Consider the following 17893-nt stretch of genomic DNA (forward strand, 5'->3'; position numbering starts at 1 on the left):
TTTATGAAAAATGTAGGGTGGATTTTGACGCTATTTCAAGAAGCAAAATGCGGTTTCAAAATGACAGTTTACCAGGATGCTGTTTGAAATCCCTGGGGAGAGACACTCCTCTTAACTTGCTTGTTTTCAGGGTTAATTATTTGTTGAAGTCAACATTCATAATAAGTCTCCTATTCCTTCGATTGCTTGCATTCTGATATCAGCGAGAGCGGGCGGGGGGGGATACGTAAGTGAACAGCAGCTTACAGTTGATCTTGTGTGTGTGTGGTGTTTGTTTGTTTTTTGTTTGTTTTTTTTTAGAAAAACCTGAGATGTCTCAGAAAAGTGTCTTGTGATATAATTACACAAGACGTGAATCATGCAAATTTGCTTCTTTTAGTACTTACTGTCACTTTGCAACCAGCTTTATGTGCATGAGCCCCAGTCTTGTGAGCCATTAGAAACCAGTAGAAAGGGACTGTGTCGCCTCTTTGGTTCATAAAAAATAGAGGAGCTGTTTATTCCTAAGTAGTATCACACTGAACTTGCTTGAACTGGGATTAAAGGCCTACTTTTCCACCAGCGTATGCTCGGCTTTTTCCCTCTGCCTGCAAGAATTATCTTGCTAGCAATGGTCACACCTCTGCATCATGTCAGTTTGTTCCTGTTTAATGTGGAAGGGAAAAGGTCTTCATGTGAAATATGAGTCCTGTGTAGGAGAGCAAACTCTGGAGCAGTGTCATGCTTCAAGTACTCGTGCTGTTTTGATAGCCCTGTACATGGTTGCACAAAAACAATACTTTCTTAACCCCGCCGAGTGAATTCTGGACGTTTCCATGTTGTTGTCAGTTAGCAGCTAGCATTAGATACTTAGCAACTGACTGGCAGTATTGCAAATCCAATTCCCAGTGCTTGAATGCTTTGTGTATGTAATAAAGCTATGATTATCTCCAGTTCGGTTAGATTTATATAACACTGGTCTACAGCCAAAATGCTTCCGAAATATAGTCAAACTTTAGTAATTCTGGGTTGCCGAGAATGAAAATGAAACTTAAAATTGTTCATTGGTTCTAGTATTCAAGATTGGCTCTATGAATAAATCTATGATTGGGTTTGGATAGTGCTTACTTTTTTGGCAGAACTATGAATGATGCTATCTGAAGTCGATATTGCATCATGCATGATATCATGTTATTCCTAGACGTCACTGATGATGCAATCATAAGTCCACTTGCATCACTCTACTGAACAAATTGCCCTATATCAGCTCAAAAAAAAAAAATCGTAAAGTGCTATGCACTCGAGATTAAAGGGGAACTGAAGGAAAATTTTTTATTATCAAAAGTCTGTTTATCTCATTTTATTAAATATAGGAATGCATTTTTTATTGCTATTTTGTCACTGCTATAGCAAGTTATGAGTGTTTTGAAATATGCTATGGCCGTAAACGAGATTTGTTGAGACCTGTACGAGACATCATAGGATGGAAGTAAAACGTACAGCGGCAAAGTGATCAACATCTGCCAACGTTCCCAGTGTCCGAAATCGCTCACTTGTTCACTACTCCCTATATAGGGAATTACTGTATAGAGGACTAGGGATGTCCCGATCAGGTTTTTTTGCCCTCCGATCCGATACCGATCATTTGATTTTGAGTATCTGCCGATACCGAGTCCCGATCCGATACTTCTTATAATCCATAAAAAATAAAGACGAGGAAAGAAATGGATCCAGGATGTTCCTCATTTTTTTTAATTTAACACCTTATTTTAACATCCAACAACTCCGTTAGCAAACAGAGCACTTACGTGAGGTAGTTTGAACAATAAATAACAAATTAAAAACATAACCTTAAAATACCTGGCAGGAATGTAAACAAATAAAAATAATAATAATAAAACTGCCACAGTGCCAGTAATTTGCTTTTAAGAATGCATCTCACAGTGGTATACAGTAATTTCAATTAAGGAAATGAACGTTTTTCTTGATGAAAACAAGCATTTCTACCCTTTCAGGTTTGAGCCTGTTTTTGTCATCCAACACGTTTGCAACAGCACTAAAAACTCGCTGTATTGTGTCGGGTGTTTGTTTTTCAGGTGCCGTATCAGGTTTGTTGTATTAAATGCGGCCCTTTCCTGTCCACCCCTTGAAATTCCAACTTTACATATTTCACAGTTTGCTATGGCAATGTTGTCATCAACTTTGAAATACTGCCACACCGCAGACATGCTTTGCTTTCCGCTTCGAACTGCTTCCGTGTTCAACTTCGCCGGCAACAGGCAGCCAATAACCAATAGCGTCTCCGCTACAAAGTGATGTCATGCCGCACGTGTTGATGTTGCTGTGTTGAGACAAGAGGTCTGGTCTCACTCTGTGCCAACGCATAGCTATTGATGTGTTAAAAATGAGAATATATTATATAGATATATATCCGATCCCTGATCGGGAGGTAATGCCCGATTCCGATCGAGTCTGAAACCACGTGATCGGGCCCGATTTCCGATCACGTGATCGGATCGGGACATCCCTATAGAGGACTCACTGTATAGTGAGCTCACTGGTAAAATGAAAAAACGCTTTCGGACACTAGTCTGTCGTGCTGGTATTTACGTCATTACTGTCGCACAATTAAAACGTGCCAGATCAGCCGGCTGGTGGGTTTTTAAAATAATAAATACATGTATGCGTTTTTGTGATTAAATACATATTATACTGAGCGTATTTCCCATGTTAATCAATATAGAGTACCTGCATCTTTCAGTTCTTTTAAATCAAGGCTGAATACTTTCTTCTTTGCCGCTGCCTTTTATTAAATCAAATTTGAGACTTTTTTTAATTTGATTTCTTTCAGCGCGGACAGCACTACAAAATGGCGTCTCCACTATATAGTGTCCTATATAGTGAGTAGACAGCGATTTCAGACAGAGGGGTTGTCAAAAGACGCGCGCACCCTCTTTCGAATGCTGACGTGATCAAGCCGGGAGTTTTGTTTGTTTTGATAGCAATCAGGAAAGTTTGAAAAAAGTAGGCAGTAATCGTCATTTAAACTCCATTTTTGTGCAATATTTCATTTGGAAAACAGTTTTCAAAATGGCAGCGCTGACACTTGACGTTTCGAAGTCTTGGACAAGTCTCATGAAGATCGCACGGATAAGTGATGCCTGCCATGGACCAAACGAACTAAATTCAACATGGCTAAAAACCGAACAGGCCGATAAGCATAATATTCAATTGCAATTAGTTGCCAATCCGAGTCACGATATAAGGTTACTAAAACCAAAAACGTAATTGAATAACATGTTAATTAAGAAATAAAGCAAATTTAAAAATGACTTAAGTTCTCCTTTAAAGTGCATATCCTGGACCGATTTAGGTTTTGTTTTTGTTTTTTTTATATGAAAGTATGTCCCTTTACACACTCATCCAGAAGGGTAATTTTGCACAAGGCCATCTGTCTACAGCAGAAAAAAATAAAATAACAAAACGCGTCTGCAAAAATCCCAAGGGAGTCTGGAGCCAGATTCGTGACGTCACCTGCGGAAGCGCCAGCAGGCTGCGCGAGCTTTGCACGGTTTCAGTGCACAGCCTGTGTAGACCAAGCGCTCCCATTTCTCTCTCATTGTCCGGTCTTTTGGAAAACGATGAGTTAGGGCTGCACAATTAATCGAATTTAATCGAAAATCGCGATTTTGGCTGCCACGATTAAATTAAATGAAAATCGCGATTTATTTCCATTTAAAATGCGAGCTCTGCTGCATATCTGATCAAGCACTTTTTGACCAGTACTCCACCAAACCATTAGGGGGCGAACCGACGCATGTAAGGTTTCATTACTCCGCCTAAATAAGCAAGCAAGCAAGCCAAGGCAGTGTTGCCAGATTGGGCGGTTTTAAGTGCATTTTGGCGGGTTTTGAACATATTTTGGGCTGGAAAACGTCAGCAGTATCTGGCAACACTGGCCAAGTGCGCAGAGCTTCAGTGCAGCGGTATCTTCTTCAAGGGGTGATAGCGTGAGAGTAGGTAACAGATTGAGGTGAGAGAGAAAAGCTAACTATGTCAGAACAACAGACTATTTAGCACTGGAGGCAATGCTGTGACCTGCCTTCGCTCATGTTTAAAGCCAGAGCATGTTGATAGGCTGCTCTTTCTAGCTAAAAACTTGTAGGCCTCAGTATAATGCTATGTAATTGTTGCCATTGAGTTTTCATTTCCTTCATCCTTTGGTAATTTCTTGGATAAGTTTCATTTATTTGTCATTTGGAAATCAGGATTTCTCTTTTAAATTTCATTCTGCACTGAAAGCTGTTCATATTGTTTGTTTGAATATAGTGAAATAAAATTTAAGTGATTTCCCTAACATCAAGAATAATCGTGATTAATAATCGCGATTACAATTTTGATCAAGATAATCGTGATTATCATTTTTTCCATAATCGTGCAGCCCTACGATGAGTACTAATCCCATCAAGATTGGTGTTGCTACACCCTCCTACGATACATCTGTTAACCATTTTAATAATTACGCGATAACGTTGAAGAAATTTGCAGAAAACCACCAGGTCGTTTTCTCATAAACAAACCAGCGCTGATGTAGGATTCAGAAGGAGGCGTCCCGCACGTGATGTCATGAAAATCAGTGTTTGCCGGGAAATCCAAATGCCAAGTTTTTTCAGAGGCGGACCAATTCGCCTCAAATGGCTTGATTTCAACTGAATTTTTCTGGTATTGCGCAAGATAAAAAAAAAAAATTGCGCAAAATGTGACAGATATTTGACCAAAGTTTAATATAAAATAGGAGAATTACATTGATCTCGCTCCTGAATTTACCCGTGATATGCACTTTAAGTCTTTGCTTGACAAGAGATGCTCCGTTTCATGAATAGAAGAGATAAGCTGCCAAAAAGCACCGAGTACACACTGAATAAGGACTAAACCTATTCAGTACTTGTACATAATTGTTTTTTTGCCATTTGGTTCATAATACATTTTATGTATATAAACTTTTTGCTGATTTTTCTAGTGTTACATAAAGAGAACAGGTGAAATATCATGTAAACCAACCATAAACACGTGAAGAGACCTAGGTTTACAATTTATACTTAAAACGTTACTATCTCCACAATGCACATAAGTATAAAATCTTAATCTTGGAAGCCATAACCAATCAGCTGTTTTAATTGTTATATTTGAATCCAACACACCAAATTTTATAACAAACCGCCAACTTTAGTCTCTGAAGCAGACAACTTCTGAAAAATTGTTGACCAGTGTAATAGGTTATTTGTGTAGTGTAGTTTTTTGTTTTCTCTTATTTATTTCACTGAATGGATTAAGATTAGTGATCGAGTTTCATTTCATGCATGGAGACAGTCGACAGATGAACATAGTCTACCTAGCTTTGGGTTTGTTTATATTGGCAAATAAGCTTTTGATAATTTGTCATCCATAAAGGAGAGGTGGCATTGGGTTGCTTCTAGATGATGGGATGTTTTTGACAGTGATGCTAACTCGGGCTTTTGCATTGTGAGACCGAAGTGTGTGTTTCATTTTAATAAAAGCTAGACGCTAAAGTTATAAGAATGGAAACTTAGGGGAGCCAGTAGTTTGTTTGTTTGTTTGTTTGTTTGTTTGTTTGTTTGTTTTTTTGCGTAGAATTCAGAAGCGCAGTTCAAATGTCGCTTGCTGCTATTGCCATTTGTTTTGCGGTCATCGACTGTATAAAAAATGGACGGCGTGCTCCCGTTTCACTCCCATTATACAGAAATGAAGCCAAAATACTTCTGCCATGTTGCCAAATTTGCAACCGGTCTGTGAAGTAGAGACTTTCTCCTTCTTGAGTTTGTGCTTTAGAGACAAGGGGCGAAGTGAGGTAGCCTGGGCCCGCCCATCCTAAGTGTGACGCAACACGGGGGGCTGTTGCGAACTTAGTCTGGCAAGGCAAGCTATCTCCAGCTCTTCCAAGCTCCCGAAAAATCGGGAGCCAGTCAACTTTGCGCATCTCCAACGGCCCTGGGTAGAGGCGTGTTCAAGGCACTGACGTAGTAGAACTGCGACCGGAAGCCATAGATTGTTTACAGAATCTATGCCGGAAGCGCTTCATTCACTAGAAACATCACGAACATGGAGCAGCGGCAAGCCTTTGACACAGCGGTAGATGCTGTATTGAAAGCATTCAACGGGAAGTTCTCATTGAAAACGGAGCAAAGAGCAGCCCTGGAGGTATTTATCTTCTTCCTGTTACTCAAGCAGTTTCCGTCGCGTCACATACGTCAGAGGAAAGCGTGATGTGATTGGTTTAAGCTTCGTCACAGCCTTTTCTGGCTTCGACCAGTAGCAAACTGAGGCATTTCAGGGAGGCGGGTCAACCACGCGCTTTGGGAAACGGTTGGGCTTAATATCTTTGCCAGACCAAATGCTCGCAGAGCTTTGAAGTTGCGTTAGCCAGACGAGAAGTGAGGTACACCCCAGTCCTTTTATTAGACCCGCCCCCTTCCAGCGCGTTGTAGAATGTATTCATGGTGCAAATCTATCCACAGAGTTGAAACAGTTTCAGCTGGAGAGGTTTCATTAATACAGATGAGTCTAATAAAGACTTTTATCACTTGGACATGAACTGGACGTTCGCCAACAGATTAACTGTGGTTTCAGGAAGAGCAGCTGCTTTAGTCTAAAAACGTATTCTTTGGGACATCTACTTTTAAAATCCAGCTTTTTGCGCAAATTTTGATAGCTGGCTGGCTGAATGTCGTTAACACTTAAAAAAAAAAAAAATTGCTATCGTGGTGGCTTTTTATGCTAGTGTGATTAAACTAGCGCAATAACCAAGTCTTTTTCCTCTTAAACCTCCTCGATGTTTAACGTTTTTAATAGAAATTACTAACGGTTTGTATTGGTGCATGTGTCCAGAAAAGTTTAAATAAGTCGGTGTATGATGGTGCATTCTGTGGTGAAGTTAGCTGGACGGCTATAGCCAGTTTCTTCTGAGAAAGCTGTCAGTCACGTCCACGTCATTCCTAAGCATGTCCACACCATCTTGCTTTATAGTCGAACAACATTTTAAAAACTAATTTCCGCGGGAAAATAACACTACGTTCAGACTGCAACCTGAAACGGCCCATATCCGATTTGTTGTGAAATCCAATTTTTTTGTTAGGCCGTTCACATTACCAATTATATGAGACTTGTATGCGATCTCCAATATGAACGGAAAACGACCCAAAAGTGTCCCGCATGCGCAAATTGACACGTAATAAGCACATCTACGTAATACGTAAATTAAAAAAAAAGCGCACTCTTCAAGTTTGCAAGTAAAGCATGGAGATGAGGCGAGACCTGGCGATGTGGTTTTTGTGGCGGAACTCACACAATAATCTGATTAATGTGGGCAGCAGACTAATGAGACCGAAGGTGTCAAATTACTGGAAATTTCCAGAACAATCTTATAATCTTGTAATACAGGATGGTTTAAGTTATAAATCAGTTATAGAAACTGTTTTATTTAATCAGGCTAACAGATCAACATCCAGGCCCCTACCAAATCCACCATTAGCTTGATCAATTCTATAAAAGTCTATTTAAATTCTGAAAACTGTACAAATGTTGTTGTTTTCCACCAAAGAGGCGGGATTAGCCAACGCAGAATAGTGACGTTTGTCTCTTGTTGATGACGTGTAGGTCGCATGAATGCGACCTGTCCGGTCAGACTGCAGTCGCATGTGAAAATAACGGATATGCATCAGGATTAGGACCACATATCCAAGCGGCCTGGGTCGCATGTGAAAAAAATCGGATTTGTGTCGTTCAGATTGTCAATAACAAATCGGATACAGGTCGCATATGGGCAAAAAAATCGGATATGGGTCGTTTCAGGGTGCAGTCTGAACGTAGTCAGAAAAAGTGCAGATATCAGCATAACTGTTTGAATTAAACACTGTAGATAGAAAGACACAAAGTTTAGACAAGAAACATGACACGGAGGGGGGGAAAGGTTATTTTGTCATTGAAACTCATGGACGTGGCTAAAAATTGTTCTGCAACCAGGCAGCAGGGGAGCTAGACCTGTGGTGGCTTCACGTTTTAGAGATGATGCGCTGTCCATTTGTTTGCAGTCATCTGTTGCTTGCTAGTATGAGCACACTGTGGTGTTGGTGTCCAAACAAAAGTGACTAGAATCTGAAAAGTTTGATTGTCTGTCTTGTTTAGTACTATTAAAAATACCTCGATAGAAATCTGTGTTTTGTTTAGATCCGTAATGAACGAGACAGAGGCAAGGAAAAACTCCCTGAGAGGACATGAAGACTCGCAGCCAAGGATACTGGGATTTTGATCACGATAGGAAACAAGTCATCTCGTGAATAGCAAGCAGTATTACATGTCTTGAAGGGATACAGATTGTTTAGTGTAATTATGTTATGAATAGTAGTACTGGGATGATTTTCAGCTCACAACAGGAGTTCTTGGGAAGTGCAAGTCTTGAGTATCCGTGTGAATTTATTCACAGCAGTCTGCATAGCCTCAAGCCAAAGAAGCCGGAGGAGCAGAACAGGAGTAGAGCAGCAGGATGAATCAGACCGCTCCAGATCTTGAGGAGAGTCACAGCGCAGTAGAAAGGTGTTAGATTTTGGCAGCAGCAGAACGCGTGCAGCTCAGCAGATAGAAAGAGCAGATTATTGGGTGTGATAAGAGCACGCATGATCATGATAGACCGTAGGTTTGTTCAGGTACTGTGATGAGACAATTCAGTGACCTATAGGTACTTAGTACTATTTTATAATTAATGTGAAGTTTGTACATATACAGTGGGGCAAAAAAGTATTTAGTCAGCCACCAATTGTGCAAGTTCTCCCACTTAAAAAGATGAGAGAGGCCTGTAATTTTCATCATAGGTACACTTCAACTATGAGAGACAGAATGGGGGGGAAAGAATCCAGGAAATCACATTGTAGGATTTTTAATGAATTAATTGGTAAATTCCTCGGTAAAATAAGTATTTGGTCACCTACAAACAAGCAAGATTTCTGGCTCTCACAGACCTGTAACAACTTCTTTAAGAGGCTCCTCTGTCCTCCACTCGTTACCTGTATTAATGGCACCTGTTTGAACTCGTTATCAGTATAAAAGACACCTGTCCACAACCTCAAACAGTCACACTCCAAACTCCACTATGGCCAAGACCAAAGAGCTGTCAAAGGACACCAGAAACAAAATTGTAGACCTGCACCAGGCTGGGAAGACTGAATCTGCAATAGGTAAGCAGCTTGGTGTGAAGAAATCAACTGTGGGAGCAATTATTAGAAAATGGAAGACATACAAGACCACTGATAATCTCCCTCGATCTGGGGCTCCACACAAGATCTCACCCCGTGAGGTCGAAATGATCACAAGAACGGTGAGCAAAAATCCCAGAACCACACGGGGGGACCTAGTGAATGACCTGCAGAGAGCTGGGACCAAAGTAACAAAGGCACACAAAGTAACAAAGTAACACACTACGCCACCAGGGACTCAAATCCCTGCAGTGCCAGACGTGTCCCCCTGCTTAAGCCAGTACATGTCCAGGCCCGTCTGAAGTTTGCTAGAGAGCATTTGGATGATCCAGAAGAGGATTGGGAGAATGTCATATGGTCAGATGAAACCAAAATAGAACTTTTTGGTAAAAACTCAACTTGTCGTGTTTGGAGGAGAAAGAATGCTGAGTTGCATCCAAAGAACACCATACCTACTGTGAAGCATGGGGGTGGAAACATCATGCTTTGGGGCTGTTTTTCTGCAAAGGGACCAGGACGACTGATCTGTGTAAAGGAAAGCATGAATAGGGCCATGTATCGTGAGATTTTGAGTGAAAACCTCCTTCCATCAGCAAGGGCATTGAAGATGAAACGTGGCTGGGTCTTTCAGCATGACAATGATCCCAAACACACCGCCCGGGCAACGAAGGAGTGGCTTTGTAAGAAGCATTTCAAGGTCCTGGAGTGGCCTAGCCAGTCTCCAGATCTCAACCCCATAGAAAATCTTTGGAGGGAGTTGAAAGTCCGTGTTGCCCAGCGACAGCCCCAAAACATCACTGCTCTAGAGGAGATGTGCGTGGAGGAATGGGCCAAAATACCAGCAACAGTGTGTGAAAACCTTGTGAAGACTTACAGAAAACGTTTGACCTCTGTCATTGCCAACAAAGGGTATATAACAAAGTATTGAGATGAACTTTTGTTATTGACCAAATACTTATTTTCCACCATAATTTGCAAATAAATTCTTTCAAAATCAGACAATGTGATTTTCTGGATTTTTTATTTTTCTCATTTTGTCTCTCATAGTTGAAGTGTACCTATGATGAAAATTACAGGCCTCTCTCATCTTTTTAAGTGGGAGAACTTGCACAATTAGTGACTGACTAAATACTTTTTTGCCCCACTGTAACCAGTGCTTTAAAGTGCATATCACAGGTAAATTCAGGAGCAAGATCAATGTAATTCTCCTATTTTATATTAAACTTTTGGTCAAATATCTGTCACTTTTTGCGCAATTTTTTTTTTACCTTGCGCAATACCAGAAAAATTCAGTTGAAATCAAGCCATTTGAGGCGAATTGGTCCGTGTGGCAGTGGGGGCGTGGTCAAGCATCAGTCTGTGACCGGAGGGCGGAGTCAGGGAAGGTAAGTGGCAGAATCACTACATCTGATGTGAATTAACCTGTTGGTGTGTGTCTTCCCAGCAACCACGCCCTATATAAGGAGAGAGAGGGCAGAGGAAGGGCTCGTTCCCGAATCAGATGTCTTGTGTGTGTGTGTGTGTGTGTATATGCGTGTGGCTGGGAGAGTGTATGTGTGTGTCACTGAAAAGTGCAAAAATAAAGAGTTTTTGGAACTTAGTTCTGGCCTGCCGCCCTTCTGTGCTCCACCCACCCGTTCTGAAGTCTACAGTGGTGCCGAAACCCGGGATCCGAGCACAGAAGGGCGGCAGGCCAGAACTAAGTTCCAAAAACTCTTTATTTTTGCACTTTTCAGTGACACACACGTACACTCTCCCAGCCACACGCATACACACACAAACAAGACATCTGGTTCGGGAGCGAGCCCTTCCTCTGCCCTCTCTCTCCTTATATAGGGCGTGGTTGCTGGGAAGACACACAAACACAGGTTAATTGACATCAGATGTAGTGATTCTGCCACTTACCTTCCCTGACTCCGCCCTCCAGTCACAGACTGATGCTTGACCACGCCCCCACTGCCACAGTCCGCCTCTGAAAAAAGCTGGCATTTGGATTTCCCGGCAAACATTGATTTTCGTGACGTCGCGTGCGGGACGCCTCCCTCTGAATCCTACGTCAGCGCTGGTTTGTTTATGAGAAAACGACCTGGTGGTTTTCTGCAAATTTCTTCAACGTTATCGCGCAATTATTAAAATGGTTAACAGATGTATCGTAGGAGGGTGTAGCAACACCAATCTTGATGGGATTAGTACTCATCGTTTCCCAAAAGACCAGACAATGAGAGAGAAATGGGAGCGCTTGGTCTACACAGGCTGTGCACTGAAACCGTGCAAAGCTCGCACAGCCTGCTGGCGCTTCCGCAGTTGATGGATTCTGGCTCCAGACTCCCTTGGGATTTTTCCAGACGCGTTTTGTTATTTTATTTTTTTCTGCTGTAGACAGATGGCCTTGTGCAAAATTACCCTTCTGGATGAGTGTGTAAAGGGACATACTTTCATATATAAAAAAAAAAAAAAGAAATTGATCCAGAATATGCACACTACTCCCCATATTCACCTGTTGGCATATGAGTCGGGCGGTCGGTATCAGCCGATCATCAAGCCTTTCAAGTCTTGAATATCTCATCTCATTATCTCTAGCCGCTTTATCCTGTTCTACAGGGTCGCAGGCAAGCTGGAGCCTATCCCAGCTGACTACGGGCGAAAGGCGGGGTACACCCTGGACAAGTCGCCAGGTCATCACAGGGCTGACACATAGACACAGACAACCATTCACATTCACATTCACACCTACGGTCAATTTAGAGTCACCAGTTAACCTAACCTGCATGTCTTTGGACTGTGGGGGAAACCGGAGCACCCGGAGGAAACCCACGCGGACACGGGGAGAACATGCAAACTCCACACAGAAAGGCCCTCGCCGGCCACGGGGCTCGAACCCGGACCTTCTTGCTGTGAAGCGACAGCGCTAACCACTACACCACCGTGCCGCCCAGTCTTGAATATGTTTTTGTATTTCATTGCATGATGCCATCTTTTCTATCTCTGCTGCTTTTAAGTGTGATCTAGAATCTCAGTGTTCTTTAATTTTCTTGCGCAATGAATGAAGTTGTTTTGCCTTGTCAGCACCAAATGCAGAGATTAAACATCCACTCCACTCACTTGACAACCTCAGTCCCTTTTGGACAGTAAGTGAGCTAATTGGCTACATATCTTGCACCCAAGCTTTTTGTCTCTACAAATAAGCCACACCATCTTACTTTCTGTGAGCAAAAATACTGTGCTTGATCCTTTGACCAACAGTCTGGCCATTCATGCTGAAGGAGGTTATTGTGAACATCGCAGTTGGCTGGAGTATCGGTAGCAACAGGCATTGCTATAGCAACAGGCTCTTCGCTGTTAGCAGACGCGCTAGTGTTAGCTTTCTGCTCCCCACCTGCATTTTCTGTCGCGGTAGAATTTGACTGTCGAAGAGCCGTGTCATCATCTGGCTCCATTTCGATTCTCATTCTCTTTGTGCCCCTTTGTAGCCATGCCATCATTACTGTCCTGTTTTTGTTTTTCCCATTTGTTGTTTCCGATTTCTCCGTGAACAAGCAAGTGAGCATTGCGTAGTGCACCCTGAGTAATGGAGTTTAAATGTCATAATGACTCGCCAAGAGACACTCTGACAGTGTTTTCCCCAGAAAAAAATTAAAGCCCTAAATTCTGGCATGATAATGCACAGACAATTGAGCGCCAACGGTGCGGAAGCAAGTGCCAAAGGCGCGAAGCAAAACTAGGGAGGTCCGGGGCCATGCTCCCCCGGAAAATTTTTTGAAAATAGATGCTCTCAGGTGCATTTTCAGGGTCTCGGAGGTTTTAGATACAGGATTATCGGATAGATTTTACCAGTGTTTCAGTGATTTCTGACCTAAATAGTATTAATGTATACACATTTGAAATTTCACCTTAAAGTTCAGCATGCAAGTTAAACTGTTTTGTTACAGATTACTGAGGTCTATGATAGATTGAAAATCTACAGGGATCCCTTAATTATCTATGATCAAGTAGTGCTGTAACAAAATGTGCATGAAAATATGACCAGTGGTTTGCTCCAGCTTACGCAATCCAATGAAGAGAATCGATCATCATGACCTCCTGTTGATCACAAAGGGATCTGAACCTAAGAACTGCCACCTGAAAATAAGTTGCTGTCTTTACTATAACTGTAATGATTTAGAATGTTTCTGATGCAATTACCGTAATATATGTATAACTAAGATGCACTGAAAAGAAAAGTAAGGCAACTGCATATTATAAAGTTTAAATTTTGGCACTTTATTAAATGGACTAGATTAGGATTAAAACATATATTTAAAGGAAAAGAAAACTTAATTCATACATTTAAGTTTGCAGAAAGATTATGTACTTATAAACACGTTCATGAAGAGAATTTGTTAATAAGTGTCAAATGTAGCATAATTTCGAATAATAATAATAAGCGTATTTGGCAGTGTGACGTCACTGTGAGCTTTTAACAAAAGAATAATCCGGAGCCGCCTTTTGTTAAATGGATCCCAGTGACATCACACTGCCAAAAATGCTTATGATTATTATTTGAAATTATGCTACTGTATATTTGACACATTTGGACAACTTCACTTCGTGAGAGTGTTTATAAGTACATAATCTTTCTGCAAACCCAAACTAATGAATGAAGTTTTCTGCTCCTTTAAAGGAACAGTCCACCGTACTTCCATAATGAAATATGTTCTTCTCTGAATTGAGACGAGCTGATCCGTACCTCTCCGAGCTTTGCGCGACCTCCCAGTCAGTCAGACGCGCTGTCACTCCTGTTAGCAATGTAGCTAGGCTCAGCATGGCCAATGGTATTTTTTGGGGCTGTAGTTAGATCCGACCAAACTCTTCCACGTTTTTCCTGTTTACATAGGTTTATATGACCAGTGATATGAAACAAGTTCAGTTACACAAATTGAAACGTGGCGATTTTCTATGCTATGGAAAGTCCGCACTATAATGACAGGCGTACTAACACCTTCTGCGCGCTTCGGCAGCGCATTGATACGGAGCTCGGATATCAATGCGCTGCCGAAGCGCGCAGAAGGTGTTAGTACGCCTGTCATTATAGTGCGGACTTTCCATAGCATAGAAAATCGCCACGTTTCAATTTGTGTAACTGAACTTGTTTCATATCACTGGTCATATAAACCTATGTAAACAGGAAAAACGCGGAAGAGTTTGGTCGCATCTAACTACAGCCCCAAAAAATACCGTTGGCCATACTGAGCCTAGCTACATTGCTAACAGGAGTGACCGCGCGTCTGACTGCGTCTGACTGACTGGGAGGTCGCGCAAAGCTCAGAGAGGTACGGAGCAGCTCGTCTCAATTCAGATAAGAGCATATTTCATTATGGAAGTACGGTGGACTGTTCCTTTAAAGCAGATTAATTCTCCTTGGCTTTTGCTTGGCCCAATGTTGGGCAACCCTCTCACAGTCCATCTCACTGTCATCCATGCTGATGTGGATCAAATTGTCCAGCAAGTCTTTTCCTCGCTGGAGTCTTTATTCTCTTTAGGCAGGAGAAGCCTCGTTCACAATCTAAACCGAAACAGAATAGTCTGTCAAATAAATCAGTCGGCTTTGTCCGTCTGGTGCGGGACAACATCAGCAGCCGATGAGATCGCTTATAATGAATCGGAAATTTCCGGGATGTCTGACATTTTCTTGACATAGCCAACAGATTAGTTTGTTTACATCATACCACCCAGACATATTACTTTGACAGAATCAACACAAACATTGGAAAAAAAGACCGCTTGTTTAACACAAATATCAATCAATATGTAAATGGATCTGTTATTTGCTCTCCTGTGTATCTAGTTGCTTGTGGGTAGGAAATTTAACGTATCGGTATAAATCTAAGCGTATCGGATTTTAACTAAAGCGACTAAGTGTATCGGCAGGCAGAGCAAGCGTATCGGGCCCGACACGCTAAAACGCTTTGGGGAAAACCATGCTCTGATATGGAGAGGACAGGAAAGGGTACTGTGAGCTTGTGGGAAGTCCCGGTACGCCAGGGATTAAAATCTAGATGTGGCGGTACTGCGTACCGGCCCACTTAAAGCACTGCGTATAACGTGGTCAAATTTACATCAGGTTCAAATTTGATTGCTTGTAATTTGCAATACAGACTCCTATTTACTGAATTCATGTGACAAACTGTTTTTCCTTTCATAGTGAACAATAAGATAAAGGTGCCTCATGACCCGGAGGAGCTGGTGGGGAAAGCAGTGGAGCATCTGTTTGAGAAAGAGGACGGAGAAAAGAACGAGTGGAGAGGGATGGTGCTGTCTCGTGCCCCCATCATGACTAACTGGTATTACATCACCTATGAGAAGGACCCAGTGCTGTACATGTACCAGCTGTGGGACGACTACAAGGAAGGCGACCTTCGCATTTTACCTGAAGCAGGTGAGGGATTTGTGTTGAGCTGTGTAAACACATTCTGCTGCTCTTCACCGGTGAATTATAATCGGTTTAAGACTGTGTGTGTTTGTTTATTGGCTCAGAGCCTAATCTAGGGCGTGTAATATGCGATAATACACGTTTTTTTATCTGTCTGTCACACATCCACTTTTTGGGCACGAGAGTGATATCGCGTGTTAACCGATGACTGTTTGACTGGTGGTTGACGGAATCGACGTCAACCGGTTAATTTTTTTTTTGATTGTCGGTTTAAAAAAAAAAAAATCAATCGTTTTGAAGCTGCCGATTTTGGAGCGGAGAACCTGGAATTCCGTGTTGTAAACGCTTGGGGCATGCCATACGGTGTAAGGACGACAGCTGACAAATCAGAAACACCCATTCAGTCATGTCCCGCCCAGCTGCCACTCGGCGAAAGAAAAGTGTAGACACAGGCTTTTTAGCTTACAAATTACTATTCTGTTTTTTTCAAATTATTATTAGAAGGCACGTCGAGTTTAGTCCTGCCTTGGCCAGTGCATTCTGAAAGTATGTTTCGGTCTGTAGCCAACAATGCATGTTCTTGCAGATCATATCTCTCCACACAAACTAAAGGCGCAGATGCCGACTTTTTTTTTTTTTTTTTAAATCGCTCAGATCCGTGGGTTTTTTTTTTGGGGGGGGGGGGGGGGGGGGTGTTGGAGTGTCTGATTTGTAATTTCAAGGTGGATTCTGTATTAAAATTACTAAATAGGCAGGTGCCGTTGCAGTCCATGAGGCGTGGGGGGTGTGGGAGAAGGGCAGTGGATCGGGGGGCTGCGCGTGTTTGCGCGGAAGCCGCGCAATCAGTGTATTAAACTGTACATTAAATTTTGCGCGGCTTCGGTGCGGGCATGTGCGGCTTTCTGATTTGCTGTTTTCTTCTCGTGCTTGTACTTCCTGTGTTTCGTGGACTGTGGCGGCATTTGCTTATATGCAGAATTTGCTTTGATTAAGTTGTGGTCGGACGCTCAAACGCCCCCCCCCCCCCTTGGGAAAGGAAGGTCGGATCTGCGTGATTCAGCCGTGGAGAGGGCGGCATCCGCCAAAAGGCGCGCCGTTTGTATCCCTGTAATAATTCCAATTCTGGAATTTTAAACTCGTAGGTTAACCGACTTTAACCGCCTAATGAGGCTCGGTAGTCGGCCAAGATTTTTTTTTAGTTTTCGCCATCCCTAGTATCTATTCATTTTGTCGCGCATTTATAAGTAGAGAGCGTGTAGTCGCGTTTTACTAAATCTTGTGCGTATCAATTTGTCAGCACCCGCTAGTAAGCACTGCGGTAAATATAGCGTTGTTTACACACCAATCGGAAAATATCGGAAAGGACCAAAGTATTCCGAATGGTTTATTTAGCGGGTAAAACAGTTTTGTGAACTATTATATCATTGGTCACTGAACCGGAAGACAGTGCATCTCAACCAATCGTGTGAAGTGTTTTCAAAATACCCAAAAGCACATGGCATATCGTTCTGTCTCATCCAAACATAACAATGTCAAAACGCGTGGTCACGTTGAAAGACCTTTGGACAAAAAAAGGAAACAAAACGAAGACACAGAAGTGACAGATACTAATCCAGCCGACGTTACACAACCCGATACAAGTACTACCGATGAACCAACCAAGAAGAAAACGAAATATGAAACCGAAGTCGACGATGTTACCACCGAAGTGACAGTCCAGGCAGATACGAATATTAACCTAGTCATATTTGAAATGCAACATTATACTACTGGTGGTCAAATTGGTAAAAATAGGCTAGTCACATGATTTATACTGTAGTAAAACAGTAGCCTAGTCATATAACAGAAAACTAGTCATATTTGTAAGGTTTTGCAGTATATAATTCTTCATATAGTTTTTGATCTAAAATCTTTACATTTTTAAAGTTCAGATCTGATCATAATGTTTGTGCAATACTATAAACTGTGGATAAAGGATATGTATAGTGCCTAGGGATGTTAACCGATGACCGTTTGACCGGTGGTTGACCGAATCAACGTCAACCGGTTAATTTTTTTTTTTTTTTTGGTTGTCGGTTAAAAAAAAAAATCAATCGTTTTGAAGCTGCCGATTTTGGAGCAGAGGACTTGGAATTCTGTGTTGTAAACGCTTGGGGCATGCCATGCGGTGTAAGGACGACAGCTGACGAATCAGAAACACCCATTCAGTCATGTCCCGCCCTCCCGCCCCAGTTAAAGA

At 42.0% G+C, this 17893-nt stretch overlaps 1 protein-coding gene across 2 annotated transcripts in view; it reads left to right on the forward strand.

Annotated features, from left to right (window-relative positions):
• Positions 1-17893, forward strand: part of zmp:0000000521 (spindlin-W) — a 60167-nt gene that overhangs the window by 36558 nt on the left and 5716 nt on the right. For both annotated transcript variants that reach the window (XM_060906209.1, XM_060906210.1), the window contains exon 4: positions 15427-15660. In XM_060906209.1, the coding sequence (XP_060762192.1) occupies positions 15427-15660 (234 nt within the window). The remainder of the gene's footprint in view (positions 1-15426; positions 15661-17893) is intronic.

Source organism: Neoarius graeffei, chromosome 23, assembly GCF_027579695.1.
Source record: "Neoarius graeffei isolate fNeoGra1 chromosome 23, fNeoGra1.pri, whole genome shotgun sequence".
Lineage (NCBI taxonomy): Eukaryota > Metazoa > Chordata > Actinopteri > Siluriformes > Ariidae > Neoarius > Neoarius graeffei.